At 42.4% G+C, this 16,409-nt stretch overlaps 1 protein-coding gene across 3 annotated transcripts in view; it reads right to left on the reverse strand.

Moving 5' to 3' along the window:
* Sf3b3 (splicing factor 3b, subunit 3) overlaps nucleotides 1-16,409 on the reverse strand; it is a 37,517-nt gene that overhangs the window by 5,642 nt on the left and 15,466 nt on the right. For all 3 annotated transcript variants that reach the window (NM_001106187.2, XM_006255620.5, XM_063277936.1), the window contains exons 11-20: nucleotides 16,010-16,082; nucleotides 10,490-10,641; nucleotides 9,887-10,042; nucleotides 8,368-8,523; nucleotides 7,671-7,814; nucleotides 5,826-5,948; nucleotides 5,077-5,231; nucleotides 2,033-2,207; nucleotides 468-673; nucleotides 217-373 (exon numbers count right to left, since the gene is read on the reverse strand). In NM_001106187.2, the coding sequence (NP_001099657.2) occupies nucleotides 217-373; nucleotides 468-673; nucleotides 2,033-2,207; nucleotides 5,077-5,231; nucleotides 5,826-5,948; nucleotides 7,671-7,814; nucleotides 8,368-8,523; nucleotides 9,887-10,042; nucleotides 10,490-10,641; nucleotides 16,010-16,082 (1,497 nt within the window). The remainder of the gene's footprint in view (nucleotides 1-216; nucleotides 374-467; nucleotides 674-2,032; nucleotides 2,208-5,076; nucleotides 5,232-5,825; nucleotides 5,949-7,670; nucleotides 7,815-8,367; nucleotides 8,524-9,886; nucleotides 10,043-10,489; nucleotides 10,642-16,009; nucleotides 16,083-16,409) is intronic.

Consider the following 16,409-nt stretch of genomic DNA (forward strand, 5'->3'; position numbering starts at 1 on the left):
TAATCCCAACACTCAGAAGGCAGAGAGGTAAGATCATTCTTGAGCTCAAGGCCAGCCTGATCCATAAAGCAAGTTACATAGCCAACACTAAGTCAGATGGCCTCATAAACACACACACACACACACACACACACACACACACACACACACACACACACACACCAAATAAGACCCGATCCAGAAGTTTTGTGCAAGAGAACCGAAGTTTGTTCTTACCTTGTGCAAAAACTCCAACTTTTCCCCATTGTTCACAAGCTTGTATGTATACACAAAGCCCCCTGCCACAGACCGAGGGCTCAGGATCAAGTCCTTAGCAACACCAACCAGCACATACCAGTCTTCACCAGTGTTGGAGAACCTACACACTGCCACACTAAAAATAGACCAAGAAGGAAAAGCCAGGATCAGTCAAAATGCCAAGAACCCTGCTCACATCACCAAACCCCCAACTGACCTCAGGCCCTTACCTAAAGGCTGCCTCATTCTGCTCCAGCTGGACAAGGTCTAGTGTATTCCCCTGGATAGGGTTCATTACCCGAATCACAGAGGCCCACTGCCCATTGCCAGCCTTGGGAGCTCCGAAAATGGATTCTGGGAGGTTTTCATTGAGGAACGCGGCTGCCATCTCTGCAGCCAGCTCCCGTTCATCCTCCCCTGCTGCTTCTACCATTTCCTAAATTCAAAACGCAAGAGCAGGTGAGAAATGTGAAGTAGCAGCAAAGAGGACTGTTGGCGAGCACCAGGGTTCCCTCAAACAGAGATTCTGAAGGAAGGGCCTCGAGACAGCTCCACAGGTAGAGAGAGGACTTGTGGCCCGACAGGTATCAGCCTCAACAAAAGTGCAGCAGACAGTGTTCAAGTCAAACAGACACACAATTTAAAAGGAAAAAAAAAAAAAAAGGTTCAAGGGAGAAATGTAAAATAAAGAGATCACTAAAAGGAAAATAAAAACCCAGCAGCAACAACAACAACAACCCCCCCAAAACCCTAGCAGTTGTAGTGGGGGGGGGGGTGCACAAAACTCAGAAGTGAAAACCTGGCTCATTCATACAGTGCCCCCGGGTTTCCCTGGCTACGACTACTTGTCTTAGACTAGATATGGTTTCTACATGCTTGGTGCTAGTTGGTTTTTGCTGGCAAACAGTTTTTGGATGAGCTGGTGCTGAGGGAAAACTGAAAGCTGTGCGGTTGGGCTCAAATCAAGGCATCACGTAACACCCTATTGTGGGAGTTCAAGGACTAGAGAACAGTTAGTTCCACAGAGGGAACTGAATTCTGAGTAACCAGGCCACAAAAAAGCCTGTCAAAGGGAGAACAGGGCAAAGAACTTGGCTTGAAGTCCTGCAAAGGGGCTGGTTTATCCTTGTAGCTTTAGGGTCCAACCCACTTTACCTTTGTTTTTCCAAAAGGTCCTAGGAATCTAACCTGGAGCTTTGCGCATGCTGGTCACGAATAATACCACTGTGCTTTAAAACTAACAAAGGCAGCCAAGTGTGGTTGCGTACACCTTTAATCCCAACACTCCAGGGGTAGAGGCAGGCAAATCCCTGTAAAGTTCAAGGCCATTGTGGTCTACATAGTGGATAGCAAAATGTCTCAAAAAACAAAGACTATGGCTATTATGTGTGGCAGTGCACTTGGAAAGCTGGGAGCAGCAGGATCATTAAGAGTTCCTGGAGAGGGCTGGAGAGATGGCTCAGCGGTTAAGAGCACCCGACTGCTCTTCCAGAGGTCATGAGTTCAATTCCCAGCAACCACATGGTGGCTCACAACCATCTGTAAAGAGATCTGATGCCCCCTTCTGGTGTATCTGGAGACAGCTACAGTGTACTTATATATAATAAATAAAATAAATCTTTAAAAAAAAAAAGAGTTCCTGGAGAGCCAGGGTTATGGTCTGAGACCACTATCTCCAAAGCAGTGTGGATGTGGCAGGGAGAAGAGAATTAGACAAGTTTTAGATTTAAACTTTTCTAAACAACTTTATAGACAAGCCTTTTGAAACTACCCCTTTCAAGGTGAGAGTAATTACCTCAGCCATCTGCTGCTTTCTCTGAGCTTTTGTAGCCTCAGTGTAGGCATTGTGATCCGTCTCTATGATGATAAGGTTGTTACTCTCAGGGTGGATGACAAACTTCCTGGGTGTGTACTGCAAAGGAAAGGCCACTTGATTGAAGACAGCGCCAAGCTTCTCTAGTGCCAAAATCCTACGGCAATAAGCAAAGGAGTTAGAGAACACTGCTCGCTCAGCTTAGGAATCCATGAAATCAAGCATGATCAGGCACAGAAAACAGGAAACAACTGTCTATGCTTAAAGGACCACACACCAAAGGAAGGAGAGCCATGAAGAGTCCCTCTTCAGCAGCGCATCCCACTTCTACTGAACTTGCGCCTTCACTCCTGAACACAGCGAACTGTAGAACCTTATTGTTCTATAGCCAGTGTGACAATATGAAGTTCAGGGGCCATGGAGAAGGTTCAGTTGGTAGAGTCTTTGTATGGAACCATGATGACCCCAGTTACGGACCCTAAAACCCATTTAAAAGGAGGGTGCACTGGGTTCGGTCCCCAGCTCCGAAAAAAAAAAAAGGAGGGCGCAGCAGTCAGCAGGCCCTGTAATCCCTGTGCTAAGGAAAAGAGACAGGAGGATCTCTGGGGTTTGATGATAGTCAGTTTAGCTAATTCACAAACTATTTTCAGTGAGAGATCCTGCCTCAAAAAATAGGGATGAGTGTTTTATCTCTCCAGTTGGTTTCGTGAACCTGGGAGAGTAGGGCCTAAAAATGAGGCTAAACTCTCATTGAATAGCCAACTTGATTCTGAGCATCACCATTTTATACCCTGAAGCTTCAGAGTCACATGAGTATTTAATCACAAGGACAAGCCATACATGGCAAAAACCCAGAGAAACACGAATCACAACTCCAGTCAAACTCTGCCACACCTGGAAGGAACACAGTACATTCCTAGAACTCTGTGTTCTGAAGAAACTGAGGGCAGACTCTTTGTTTTCTTGGAGTTTTTTCACAAGCACCAGAATTTTCACGACTCTATTCTTGGACTGCATTAAAAAAAAAAACTTGGGGCTGGGGATTTGGCTCAGTGGTAGAGCGCTTACCTAGGAAGCGCAAGGCCCTGGGTTCGGTCCCCAGCTCCGAAAAAAAAAAAAAAAAAAAATTACTTATTTTATGTATACAAGTACACTGTCGCTGTCTTCAGACACACCAGTAGATGTGTTACAGATGGTTGTGAGCCACCATGTGGTTGCTGGGAATTGAACTTAGGTTCTCTAGAAGAGCAGTCAGTGCTCATAACCACTGAGCCATCTCTCCAGCTTTGGACTACAACTGATGAAGGCACATTTGAACATGTTGGAAACGCCCAATTCCACCTTTAACATCCACAGTTCAGTAACTACAACTTCAGTACGCTACAGTGGCCACTAAATGCGACACATTTCCACTGTCACAAGTTGGGTATTCTCGCTCTGTGCCGCACCACTTTATAAACAGTGCCTTCACCATTCCTATCCTCTATTCCACCCTCGTTCAGAGGCAGCCTCCCTCCATATATTGCCCCACAATAAGCCTCTCACATGAGGTTTTTTTTTTACATGGCCTGACTTTGTGGTGTGTGTTCTTTGGCCCCAATCCACCAAGGCACACTTCCTTCTGCCACAAAACCCTAACATTGGTGAAACCCTAATGTTGGTGTCATGTAACTTGGTTGGTAGGTTATCTTGGTGCCTTCATGTTTTCCCCTTGGGAATCTAAGCCGCATTAAGGCCCTATCCCTTATCTCTCTGGTCTACCTGCAACAGACTAACTTTCCAGCCCACTGGGCGCCCCACCCTACAGTAACAATTGATAAACTGAAGCTTTGGTCCGTGTAAACACTCCCTAGATCCAAGGATGACTGTTGGGCACTGGGTGGCCCTCTGGTATTCGTGAAGACAGAGCTACCTCAAGCTAGTCTTTAAGCCTACAGTTGAGCCTCTTTGGTGACCATACTTCTGATCCTTTTCCTTGTGTGAGGCTTCATTTTTGAGCAGTAGACTCTGGCAAATACCCCACAACACAACAGTAATCATATTTCTATTTCACTCTTTCAAAAACTGCCTTTAAAAGAAAAAAGAAAACCTGCATTCACACAAAAAATTAAGATAAACATTTACACATTTACTAATAGTCAAAAAGTTTATGTGACTGATTCTAACAGTAAGTACTAGAATGTTCAGTGGCCTTCCAAGCGAGCAACTGAAATTTGATCTTGAAGCCAACCAGCATTGGCTACCTAGGAAGATTCTATCATAAAAAATAAGTAACGGGGGGTTGGGGATTTAGCTCAGCGGTAGAGCGCTTGCCTAGCAAGCACAAGGCCCTGGGTTCGGTCCCCAGCTCCGGAAGAAGGAAAAAAAAAAAAAAAAAAAAAAAGGGCTGGAGAGATGGCTCAGTGGTTAAGAGCACTGACTGCCCTTCCAAAGGACCTGAGTTCAATTCCCAGCAACCACATGGTGGTTCACAACCATCTGTAATAGGATCTGACGCCCTCTTCTAGTCTGTCCAAAGACAGTGACAGTGTACTCACATACATGGAATAAATAAAATTAAATAAATAAATAACAAACAAGGGTTTAATCCCAGCACTCAGGAGGCATAGGCAGGTGGATCTCCACGAGTTTGAAGCCAGGCTGGTCTATGTTCCTGGGCTACACGGTAAAACACTGACTTAAAATAATAATAAATCTATAGATAAATACACAGATTTAACACTTGCTCTAAAACTAATCCTGGAATATGAGCATTTCACCAGGAACCAGAAATCTCAAAGTACAGGACAAGACTAGTTTTACAACTTAGCTCCTGGAGTCTAAACGGAAGCTAGGTGCTAAGCACTCAAATTTGGCTCACAGAGTCCAAAGCCTGAGCCAAACTGAAGTTCAGCTGCAACACTCTTTCCTGGTGAAGCGCTTGTTCTCAGCCATCTCTACAAACGCCTCCAACTCTGGCAGAACCACAGGCTGAGGACTTGGCACAAAGGCTTCCTACTGGGCTTCGAACCTAAAGATTTTCTCACCTCAAAGTGTTGGTGGAGATGGCAACGATGCCTTCAGGACACTGTTCAGAGGCAAAGCCCGATGCAAATTCCAGGGTCTCATAAGACAGAGGGGTGAGATGGAATCGAGACTGGTAAGAGTAGCTCAGCCATGAGCGACTAGACATAGCCAGAACCTGGGGAGGAAGAGCTGCAGTCAAGACTGGAAAGGCCCAGGCACTGACCAAACACACCACCCAAATTTAGAGACACTTTAAACACAGGGAACCTAAACAGGCAGTACATGGCTTATTGTATAAAGACAGGAAAAATAAATAAAAAAGAAAAGTCAACTTTATCAATCACATTTCTCTGGACTTGTTTCCTTGAGTATAAATTAGAGATTCTATTACAAGGTTGGACAGCTGTACAAGTGGGTAAGGTAACATTGAAGAACTAGCACAGCAGAGGCAATGTTAATTCTGAACTGTGAAGAATAGGCTCTCATTCCTATTGGGTAGATTCATGATATCACTATAATCCTGAATGGAAGGCTCCAGCCTTTTCCACACCAGATAGCTAAGTCTAAAGAGAGACTCAAGGATCAATATTCAAACTTCCTATAACCTCATAATGCCATAGTACCATGCCACAGCCGTCTCTCAGAAACTCTAAAGAACCCAGGATTTCCCATGTAGGTAAAACCTATCAGAGAGCTAACATCAATTACAAAGTGAACTGGTCAGATGTTCACAGTGGGACTAACATCCAAATGTCTTTTTACTACTTACAGCCTCCTGGCCTTGCATCCGAACCCGAAAGAGCTTCACAGGACGGGACCCCAGATACCTAGTGCGGGTGTCAGACAGGTCCCCAGTAACAGGGTCTAGGACAGTCCTCAGCAGCACACCGTTCTAGTGGGAAAGATAAGAACAGGTAAACCCTCCTTTTTATGATGGGAACTTTTATGTGAGACTTTCCTTTGACTACTTTGGCAGAAGACAGAAAGATATGACTTGGTGGTGAACCATAAAGCACCCCAACAATCAGGGATTCACTCATTCTCTCCTAGTTACTAAGCATCAACGGGCAAAAACCACTTCTCACTATACATACATCACCTGTACATTAACAAACCACTTCTCACTATACACACCCGCCCTGTACATTAACAAACCACTTCTCACTATAAATACAACCCCTGTACATTAACAAAATGTCATCAAGTCAGGCAGGGATGGTGCGTATCTTTAAGCCCAGCACTCACAAAGCAGAAGCAGGAGAATCTCTGAGTATTTGAGGCCAGCCTGGTCTGGAGAGCTAGTTCCAGGACAGTCAGGGTTCACCACCTCATCCCCCCCAAAATCATTTAAGTTAAATACTTCTTATAATTTAAAAGCAGACCTCCTCAAAAAACAAAACAAAACATAAATCCAGACCCACAGTTAAAAACTGGAATGTATTGACTATGGGACCTCTAAGTCTCATTTTCCCTAAAAGGAACAAGGGACGACTGACTCAAGGTTGAAGAACATTCCCAATGCAAACAAATACCTAACTGTAGAAGGCAGGCAAGCTAGCTGGGTCAAATAAACCAACTTCAAAGAGAACCACAATCAAAAATGAAGTGAACGAACAAAAATGTAAGAGAAGATAGATAGCAATTTGAACAAGAAAATACCCACAAATTTATATAGTTAAAAAATAAAATCCACTTACAACCAACAAAATCCCTATTTCCTCAGACTCAACTAGGATGACTGTTGCAGTCCTAACTCTTTAACTGTAAAATTAGAGACTGAAGAACAGGGTTGGGGTGGCAAGAGCCATTATCCTTTTCCTGTATAAAGTATGTTTAGAACAAAGAAATAAACCTCAATTTATCTTACAGATATTTGATTACAAACATTTCAACATCGTGTACCTCCTATGGGATACAACACAGTGAACAGAACCACTTCCACCACTCTTTCCGATTCCCAAAAGTTACAAATAAATGCTATCAACTTCTACATTCTGAACTAGCTATAATTTTTAAGGAGGAAATTAAATATGCACAAAGTATCGGATATTCACAAAGTGTTACTAATCTTGGTGGGTATGACATCACTGTTCCTTAGAGAAAGGAAAAGGGAAATGAAGACTATTATATTATATTGGTCTAATCTGTGCGTCTCATGCCCAAGCATTTTTAAATGTGAAGCTCAACGTAAAAGTTTGTCCTCTAACTGATGTCACCAATGCTTTTTCATGCCAGGCCAAGCTCAGCTGCTTTGGCTACAGAAACCATCAGGCTTCACGTGAGCTAACGTGGTCAACAGTGAACTAACTCTGAGGAATTCATTTTTAAAGGCTGGAATACCATGGAACTACAGGTTACGACTGAAGACTCACTTAATTCCAATCCAAAACATCTATCACTAAACACTTCTAGCAGATAGGAAGACTCTGTGCATGCTCTTCCCAAGCCTGCCTAATGTGTTCTAAGTGTTGAGAAAATTAACCCACGACATCACTGTACGATGACTTTCCCAAGGTGCGATCGAGAACTATGGGCAAAGAAAATGCCCATACTGGATAAAGGAACAGGCGGATACCAAAGGTCTGACGGCAATGTGAGCCCCTGGACCTCTTACCTGGAGTCCAATGTTCAGGTACAGGAAGCCGATAGAGCCCCTCTCACCCAGCTCATCTTGTTTCTCGGTCCCACCCATTTCCACAATACACAGAGACTCAGGCTGGGCTGGGAGAGCCTGCATACTCAGAGGCTGCAAACAGTCCTATGGAATGGAGGTGGGGAGGGAGGAAAAAGAGCTGTAACACAATTTTGGAAAAGCACATACTTACATAAATCTGTTAGGATTGAAGGAGGATCTTTCTTGAGGAAAATGAAAATCCCAGAAGAAAACTGAGACAGTAGATGTTCATTAAATCTAAATCTCAGAATAAGTTTTGGGGAGCTCTTGTTTATTTTGTCAAAGTAGACAATGGTCAAAGTAAGAAAGTCACATTAGGCCCCATAGCAAGTAAAGTTGCTTTTTAGTTAACAGTCTCGGGATTCTTAACTACAGGCAAGGCTACAGAGACGGCTCCAGTAGTTAAAAGAACCTGTTGCTCTCCCAGAGGACCCAGGCTCCCAGGATCTACACTCTGGCTTACAATAGTCCATTTCAGGGTACCGGACACTTTCTGATAAACATGCAAGCAAAACCTGAGTAATACAGACAAAACAGAAAACACTACAAAGAAATATGGTATGCAGTAGTTGCATATGGCACAGAACCAGGCAGCCAGGTGCTTAGGCCCACCCACAACCCGAAGGATGCCACTCACTGATGGGTCAAGGGAGATGATTCTGACAGTGTTGTCCACCAGCCCCACAGCCAGGAACCGAGACCGCTGTTCTCCAGGGGGTACGTTGGCCAGACTCATGCACACCACATCTGCTGACATTTCTTTCCGCTCCGTGTACTCATTCAACTGTCCTGACTACAGGAGGAACAACAAAAATAGGTTACATGCTGGAATCCACCCTGTAATTCTAGACTAGGAAAGGAGGATGGGATGGGAAGACCTCCCCCCTCGCCCCTTCTTTCACCCTCTTTTTGCTTTTAGTAACTATTACTAGCTATGTTCAAGGATGAACTTGAGACCATGCTGCCTCCACTGAGCACTGGGATTACCAAGGGTCTGAACATCCTGTTTATACAGTGCTGGAGACCTACCAACTGAACTTCACTGCTAACACCTGTCTCACATCTCACTCTGACCAAGAATCTCACCAATGCGGTCTCATAATCAACTTCACAGGTTAGTGCCCCAGAGGGAAAAGAAGAAAGCAGGATGTGGCATAAATATAAACTAACCCAGACTAAGAAACAAATATATAAAACCATTCATCTGTTCTCATCATGAGAACCCTGAACAAAGCCAGCTGGGACAAGACTGTAATTGTAGCGTGTGGGAAACAGAAGGGGAGACAGAAGAACCAGTGGTTCAAGGCCAATTTAGTCTATATGAGACCATCTCAAAAACAAAACCCTTTCTAAAAACACCAAAGTAAACTCAAACATGGTCACAAAAACAACAACAACAACAACAACAACATCATCATCATCATCAAAAAATCTCAAAGCATACAAGAGATTTTTGTAGAAGGTAAATTCTGGATACATTTTCATATAAAATAGCAAAATCAGTCATAGTAACTCATAACTAATCCTAGCACTTGTGAAGCTGAGACAGGAGGACTGCTGTGAGTTTGATACCAGCCTAGAATCCTACATTAGCCTCTTTCTCAAAACAAAAGGCAAAAAAGAGAAAAGGACCAGAAGAAAATTAAAAATAAAATAAAACTTTGCTAAATTTTCATTAGAAAACAGGTGGAGAGATGGCTCAGCCGTCAAGAGCATTGACTGCTCTTCCAGAGGTCCTGAGTTCAATTCCCAGCAACCACAAGGTGGCTCACAACCGTCTGTAATGGGATCTGATGCCCTCTTCTGGTGTGTCTGAAGACAGCTACAGTGTACTGATATAAACAAAAATAAATAAATCTTAAAGAAAAGAAAACAAAACAGGGGTGGGGTACAAAAGGAACAAGTTATTTCACCTTCAAAAGAGGATTTTACAACTATAATCTAGATTACATATATTAGTTTTTGTCCTTAAGCTTTAAAAAAGGGGCAGACTGTCTTATTTGTGGACGCTTCATTCTCAATTCTTTCTTGTGAAGAATACATGTATTCAAAAGACACACACACTGGTAACCCTGTCACTGAACACCATGGAGTCCCAGCCCAGGAACCATAATGGAAGATAACACACAGCCAGCACAACAGAACAGAAAACATACAGGATCCATCTCGAAATAGACCAGCTCTCCCCCAGTCAAGGCGATCACCACTTGTCGCTGGTTCACTGCACACTTCACAATTGTCTTCTTGCCAGGAGTCTTCCACTCATTGACTCTCTTGTCTGCTCGGATGTGTCGAATGCCATCTGGATACACCTAGACATCCGAAAAGAAGAAACTCTAACTCTTGATTTGATTGTCACCTAGAATGAACCTCACACCTGGCACCATGCAATTTGAGGCTCTGCTTATAGTTAGTATCAATTTTTAAATAATTTTTAAAGTGCTCATGTTTTGCCACATCAGTTCAGAAAGGTCCAATGTCCACTTGTTAATAATAAAGACGAGAAAGCAGTGATGGAAGTTTTACAATGGAAGTGATCGAGAGGAAATGTTAGGTTTCAAATTTTCCTAAATGCTTAGTTAGTAAAAATCTTAAAGGAATTAATTCTCAGTACCCTTTTTTATGTTGATGAAACATTAGGCCCTCCCTGAGGCTTTCAGGAAGGTGAGAATGAAGAGACATGAATGTAAGCACACCACAGGACAGCAGCATGGCGGGCAAAGGCCGGCCACAGCCTGCTGAGGAGGGAGCAAGCTCACCTGCACCAACGCGTCATCTCCCAATAAGGAACAGGACAAGGTTGGAGTGGTACCCAAGAACCCGGAGTCTGTCACTTCTTCCACAGTCTCTCCGATGGACAGCACCAGCGTGGCATTCACGAAAGACACAATGATGTAGGCATCAAACTCATCTGGAAAAAGAAAACAACGGAGTTGTTAGGGAAGAACTCGAATTACCAGCATTAGAAAGGCAGTTAAGACACTGAACAGTTTCAGAAACCTCCACAACACTTCTATATGCAGTCACTACACACATGCACACACAGAACAGGATGGTTCAAAAGAGGATTGAGTGTCCTAGCAACCTACAAATAAATGCCCAAGCACACTGAGTATAAATATCTGAAAACTAGTATTTTCTTCGATTATTTGGTAAAGAGAAGATAATAATAAAAATAAAAAAATAAAAAGTATATGAAGACCTTAAATAATGGTGTGAAAAACTAGAGCAATGTTTGTGCCCATTGCTGACTGATTGATAGGTTATCATACAGCCCAGACTGGACTGAAATTCAATATACAGCCAAAGATGACTTTGAACCTCTGAACCCCCTGACTTGACTTTCCTTAGTACTAAGAATTACAGATGTACCACCATGGCTGGCTTATCAAGTGCTGGAGATGGAACTGAGGTTCCTGCACGATAGGCAGCTGAGCGAATCCTACCGAATTCCAACCCACTTAAGGAACATTAAGAGAAAAAGACCAGCCAGGTGTGGTGGGGCACTCCATGAATCAAGCACTTAGGAGGCAGAAAAAAGTAGATCTCTGAGTTTAAGGATGCAAAGGCTATGTCTCAAAACAAACGAAAAAGCCCCACCAAAACAACAACAACAAAAACCACTCCAAACCCCCCAAAAAGATACCCAACTTTTTCCAAAGGGAGCTAATGCAAGCATATAACCTTCAGTGAAGAAAATGTACTACTTAAGGCTTCAACATATTTGGTTATTCTAGGGCTGGAGCCTGGGAATCCTAATCCCACTGAGAAGAGGGAGCACCAATTAACCAGGAAATGGGGGAAGGGAGAATGTTGATATGGTCAGTCCTTGACCTCTAGGATTTTTCACTGTTTAAAAATGTTAGCAACGCAGTGGTTACGAGCAATCTTACTAGAATTTGCTTTTCATAATGTAGTTTAATAAACACACACTAATGAGTTTCTCAAGGCCCTATGGTCTGAGTTCTATATAAAGGCCATCTGAATAGCGAGCGTCTCTTGCTCAACCCCATTGCCAAAGGCCATCTATTTCCCATACTTCACTCTACAGCGTCAAACAACTTCTGAGTTGCCTATGTCAACAACCAGAACACAGGATTTACACTGAATAAAGGTACAATTATTCTTTTATAATTATTTCCCCTCCCAATCTGTATTTCTACATCAACTTTTGTATGTCATTTTGTGCCCAACCCAGAAATCAGCTAAACAAAGGACAGAACAACAGAGTAAGGCAGTAAACTAAACTAAACTAGACTGGCAGCTACAGGGCTCTGCTTGCCCTGACCCTTGTCAGACAGAGCTCAATGCTACAGGACTAACCTACTTACTCCACACACATCAAGAACCATTTTTAGTTTGTATTACTCCAAAGTTATTATTATTGCAACTACTTTAATCAGCATTCTTTGTAGGAGAGGTGAAGACATATTATTGGTATAGCCTACATAGTATTCTGACCCGTTAGCAGGACACACAGTTTGGTGAGCTGTAATCAGTATTTTATAATAGAAATAATGGTATGAGATTGCTTCACACAGTGAGGGTTAAGTGCTGTTTAACAAAACTTCCAGTTAATAATACACATATACAACAGGGGTGGCAGAAAGCAAGAATCAAAGATCTTTCCCAACACGCACGTTCTAATGATGGATAGACAGGTAACCCATAAAGTATAAATACAATTTTCTAAACCTTAAAGTGCAGTGCCAGACCAGATACTTGGTTTTTTGATTGTACTGTTAGCAAGTGCTTTGAAGACATCATTTACAATGGCTTTATGTCAAGCCCTGCTTGCTGTCATAAAACAACTTAAGGCCTGGTGACATGGCTCAGAGCATAAAGGTGCTCACCGTTCGGGCCTGGTGATCCAAGTTCCACCCACAAGAGTCACATAAAGATAGATGGAGAACCAACTCCACAAAGTTGTCCTCTGAACTCCACATGCACGCTGTGGCACACATGTCTACACATACATTATAACGAGTACATACTTTAAAAAGTTAATTAGGATATTGTTGTTCCTGAATGGATTTCTAATAGTTTACCAAAAAGACCTCAATTGATCTCAACATGACATCAAACTTAGTATTTACTCCAGCTCTGAACTTTTGACCTGGAAATTTCTGACATGTAGTAAGAAACTGCTTATTTTTATGAGAACACTCTATCATCCATCTCCCATGTTCCCATTTAATGAAACCTTGTATCTTCAAAGCTGTGTAATAAATTACGGCCAACTAATAAAGGACTTTAACCAGCTTCAATTTCCAGTGTTGTCCCTCAGTGTGTGTCCTTGGAAGATAAATCAGTTTTTGACTTACATATTAAGAAAATGGGGTGGAGAAGGGGTGCCCATGTTTACACCTTCCCTTTAGCTACAAGACCAGACCACTCATATATAAAGGAAATGTTCAATTAATACAGTCATACTTTGACTAACTAATTCTACAAGGAAGAGAGCAATGACCACTGCTTTAATCAGCACTCCTGAATACCAATCACTATAACTTCTACCATTGCCGTTCCCCAGCAATGAAGTACTAAAAAACATTAATTACTCCTAGGGAGAGTGCAGGCCTTAAAAGTTGACATTCAATACAGAAATAAAGCTTCAGGCACTGCTACTTCTAGGGATTATAAATCCTAGTGCCCTTTGCTAGAGGTTGTAAGTCTTATAAAAATAGTCCTTTCTGTCTCAGTGAGGAATCTCTCAGGGTAAGAGAATAAATACCTCTTTAGGAATAAGTTCAGTATCTTTCCTTTTTTTTTTTTTGAGCCCTACTGGACCAACCATGAGAGAAAATGCTTTACTTTTCTGACCTTACTAAATTATTCTACAAATAACCTTCTCTAAACAGTAACACGGGTGCCAGTGCAGATGACCAAGCTTCCCGTGTTTCATTTGCACTTGATACTCAAGAGTACCAGGCTCTTATCTCACCTAGTTTAACATATTATATACTCAAAATAGTTTCTCCAGGACCTAATCTTTGAGTCAGTACACCTGGAATGGACAATCCCAAACAAAGGAGAATGAAGCTGTGGTTTGCTAGTTACATGTTCTTTTAAAAACATAAAAACCAACTAGTTCTCCTGTCCAGAGTCTAATTCCTGCCTTAGATCGACCAGCTGACATGCTAGCAGACCAATGAGTGTCACTATGGTGCACACTGACATCTACCTGCAAAGTTCCCTCTGAGAGACACCATTAGGTCAGCCTCAGTATTCTGTGAAGGTCATCCCTCTCCCTATAAAATCCCACAGTAGACCCTAGCAGTAGGTACACACCTGTGATAATCAGCACCTTCACCAGCCACCTGTGGAAGAGAAAAAAAGGCTTGGTATTGGTAGTATGCATCACCAAGTACCAGCCAAGGTTAGTATTTGCCTGAAGACGGAGGCACGTGTGGATAGAGGAATGCTCACTCAATAGGATCGTAGGGTATCTGGAAAGAAAATGACCAGAAAACCTAACATGTTTTTGTGGATAATTGACCAAGGTACAGTAAAAAGTAAAAGTGATCAAGAAACATTTGCTACCTAGGTTTTGATATTTAACAGAGGACAGTTTCAACTACTAGGTCCACCACACTAGAAACAGCCTGCCTATCAATGAATGTTGGCAATTGTTTCTCTCTCCACTACCTTCCTTCACCTTTAAATGTGTCTGTTTCCTCTCCTATAGTTCCTTTTGGCAGCATGTGTGTGCCTTTCACCACATCAGTGCACATTGGTTGTATACCTGTCTTTTTTTTTTTAATTTATTTTTCGATGGTCTATAAGATCCGGCCCCAGTGGCCAAGTGCTCCACTCCAGTAGAGTTACTCGTCTCCTTTATGTGACAAATGTTCTTAGGCAGAAATTCTACACTAATTACTCTAAATGGACAGTGGACACTTAACTGAGTACAGGATGCCAGCACACAAGAAACCACTGCTATCAGCTCTCACCACAGAAACGAGTCAAGAGAGCACTCACTTTTTCTGTTTTCTGCCCTAACACTTGGATGTGTTACTTCAGCATTACCACTTGAGATAGCCTGCTTTCTTCACAAAAATGAGGAGCAACTTCTGGCAAAGCTAAAGCTGCTCTAAAATTTTCAGAAACCATCTAAAAATGAGAAGCTAGGCATGGTGACATGCGTGTCACCACTGCACTCAGGAGGGTGGGGATATGACCATCATGAACACACCAAGTTCCAGGCCAGCCTGAGTACACAGCAAGACGACCTATCTTTAAAAACAGTAGATCTCTTAAGCGTCTTTCTAGTTTTACTAATCTAGGTAACATTTACTAGAACTTTATTATCAAAGTCCACCAGAATTAAGATCAACGTTAACTATCTTCTCTATGTAGAAATTATATTCAATGTATAAATCTCTTCAAACCAAACATCCAATCACCTTTTCAGCTAAAAGGAGCCGAATTTCCTGTTGAAGTTCCCCTTCCAACTCATGTGATTCCAAAATGAGAACAAAATCCACAGAAAAGTATGTAGTATTCTAGTAAATTCCCCTCCTACACATTTCCCAGCTCCCTTCAGCTCATTCCATTCAACTAGACCTCAGACCTCAGGCAGAATTGCAGCTGTTTTCTAGCCAAAGCTTTGTTTGCTGCCAGATCTCACTTTCTGGTTCCACATTCTTGAGAGAACAGATGAAAATGAGGTCCTTAGAACAAACCCTCTGCTCCAAAATGAACCACGGGAAATACAACAACTTCTATTGTTACAGGACTGACATTTAATGTCAAAAGACATTCTTGCTACTGGAGTACCATACAAGCTACCAGCCTTTCAATCTGAGGTGACTCAGCTTCCACATCCTTCACGACTCTTTTACTCACTCTAAAACTGACTCTACTCACTCAATCTATGCTTTTCTTAAGTGTAAGCAGAACTGACAGTTTTAAAATATTGACTTTCATTGTGATTTTTAGAACAATGAAAATAGTTCAAGTACAATGAGAAACAACAACTTTCGCTTAGAACATACACAGATGAAAGCAGAGGTTTAGAAATCACAGGCAGCTCAACAATTCTGAAGTGTTTGTGCAACTAACAATCAATTTATACCCTCTCTATCCACTTTCAGAAAAAGCAATTGTAAATAAAGGTACCCTGATCAGAAGAAACCTCAAAACAGGTGGTATTTTGCCAGAAGTTCCTGGCATGTGGCACTAGATGAAATGATACAGACATAGTAGGAATGCAGTTTCTAAGTTTCATGGCAATGGCTCCCAAACCCCATCTTGACTATAAGAAAAGGGACACTTACCTTCAATGTGCCGACGGACAGTCCAGACAGCATTGGGGTTACCAGGGAGCTCAGAAACAGCCATTTCCGACACCTAACAGGAGAGGAGGCAAGCCACAGATCCAGTGAACATGAAACTCTACGACTTCATGGTAAGTGAGGTAGTAATGCCCCAAAGGCAAAGGCCTCACACTGTGCGACAGAGCAAAAGGACTTAAAATCCAGGGGTTAGGGATTTAGCTCAGTGGTAGAGCGCTTGCCTAGGAAGCGCAAGGCCCTGGGTTCGGTCCCCAGCTCCGAAAAAAAGAACCTAAATAAATAAATAAATAAATAAATAAAAATCCAGATAGACGTCAGCAAAAAGCCACGGAAGATCCAGAGGGTACAGGTTTTACAGCCAAACCTATACACTTTCTTTGTA

The sequence above is a fragment of the Rattus norvegicus genome, chromosome 19, assembly GCF_036323735.1.
Source record: "Rattus norvegicus strain BN/NHsdMcwi chromosome 19, GRCr8, whole genome shotgun sequence".
NCBI classification, from domain to species: domain Eukaryota; kingdom Metazoa; phylum Chordata; class Mammalia; order Rodentia; family Muridae; genus Rattus; species Rattus norvegicus.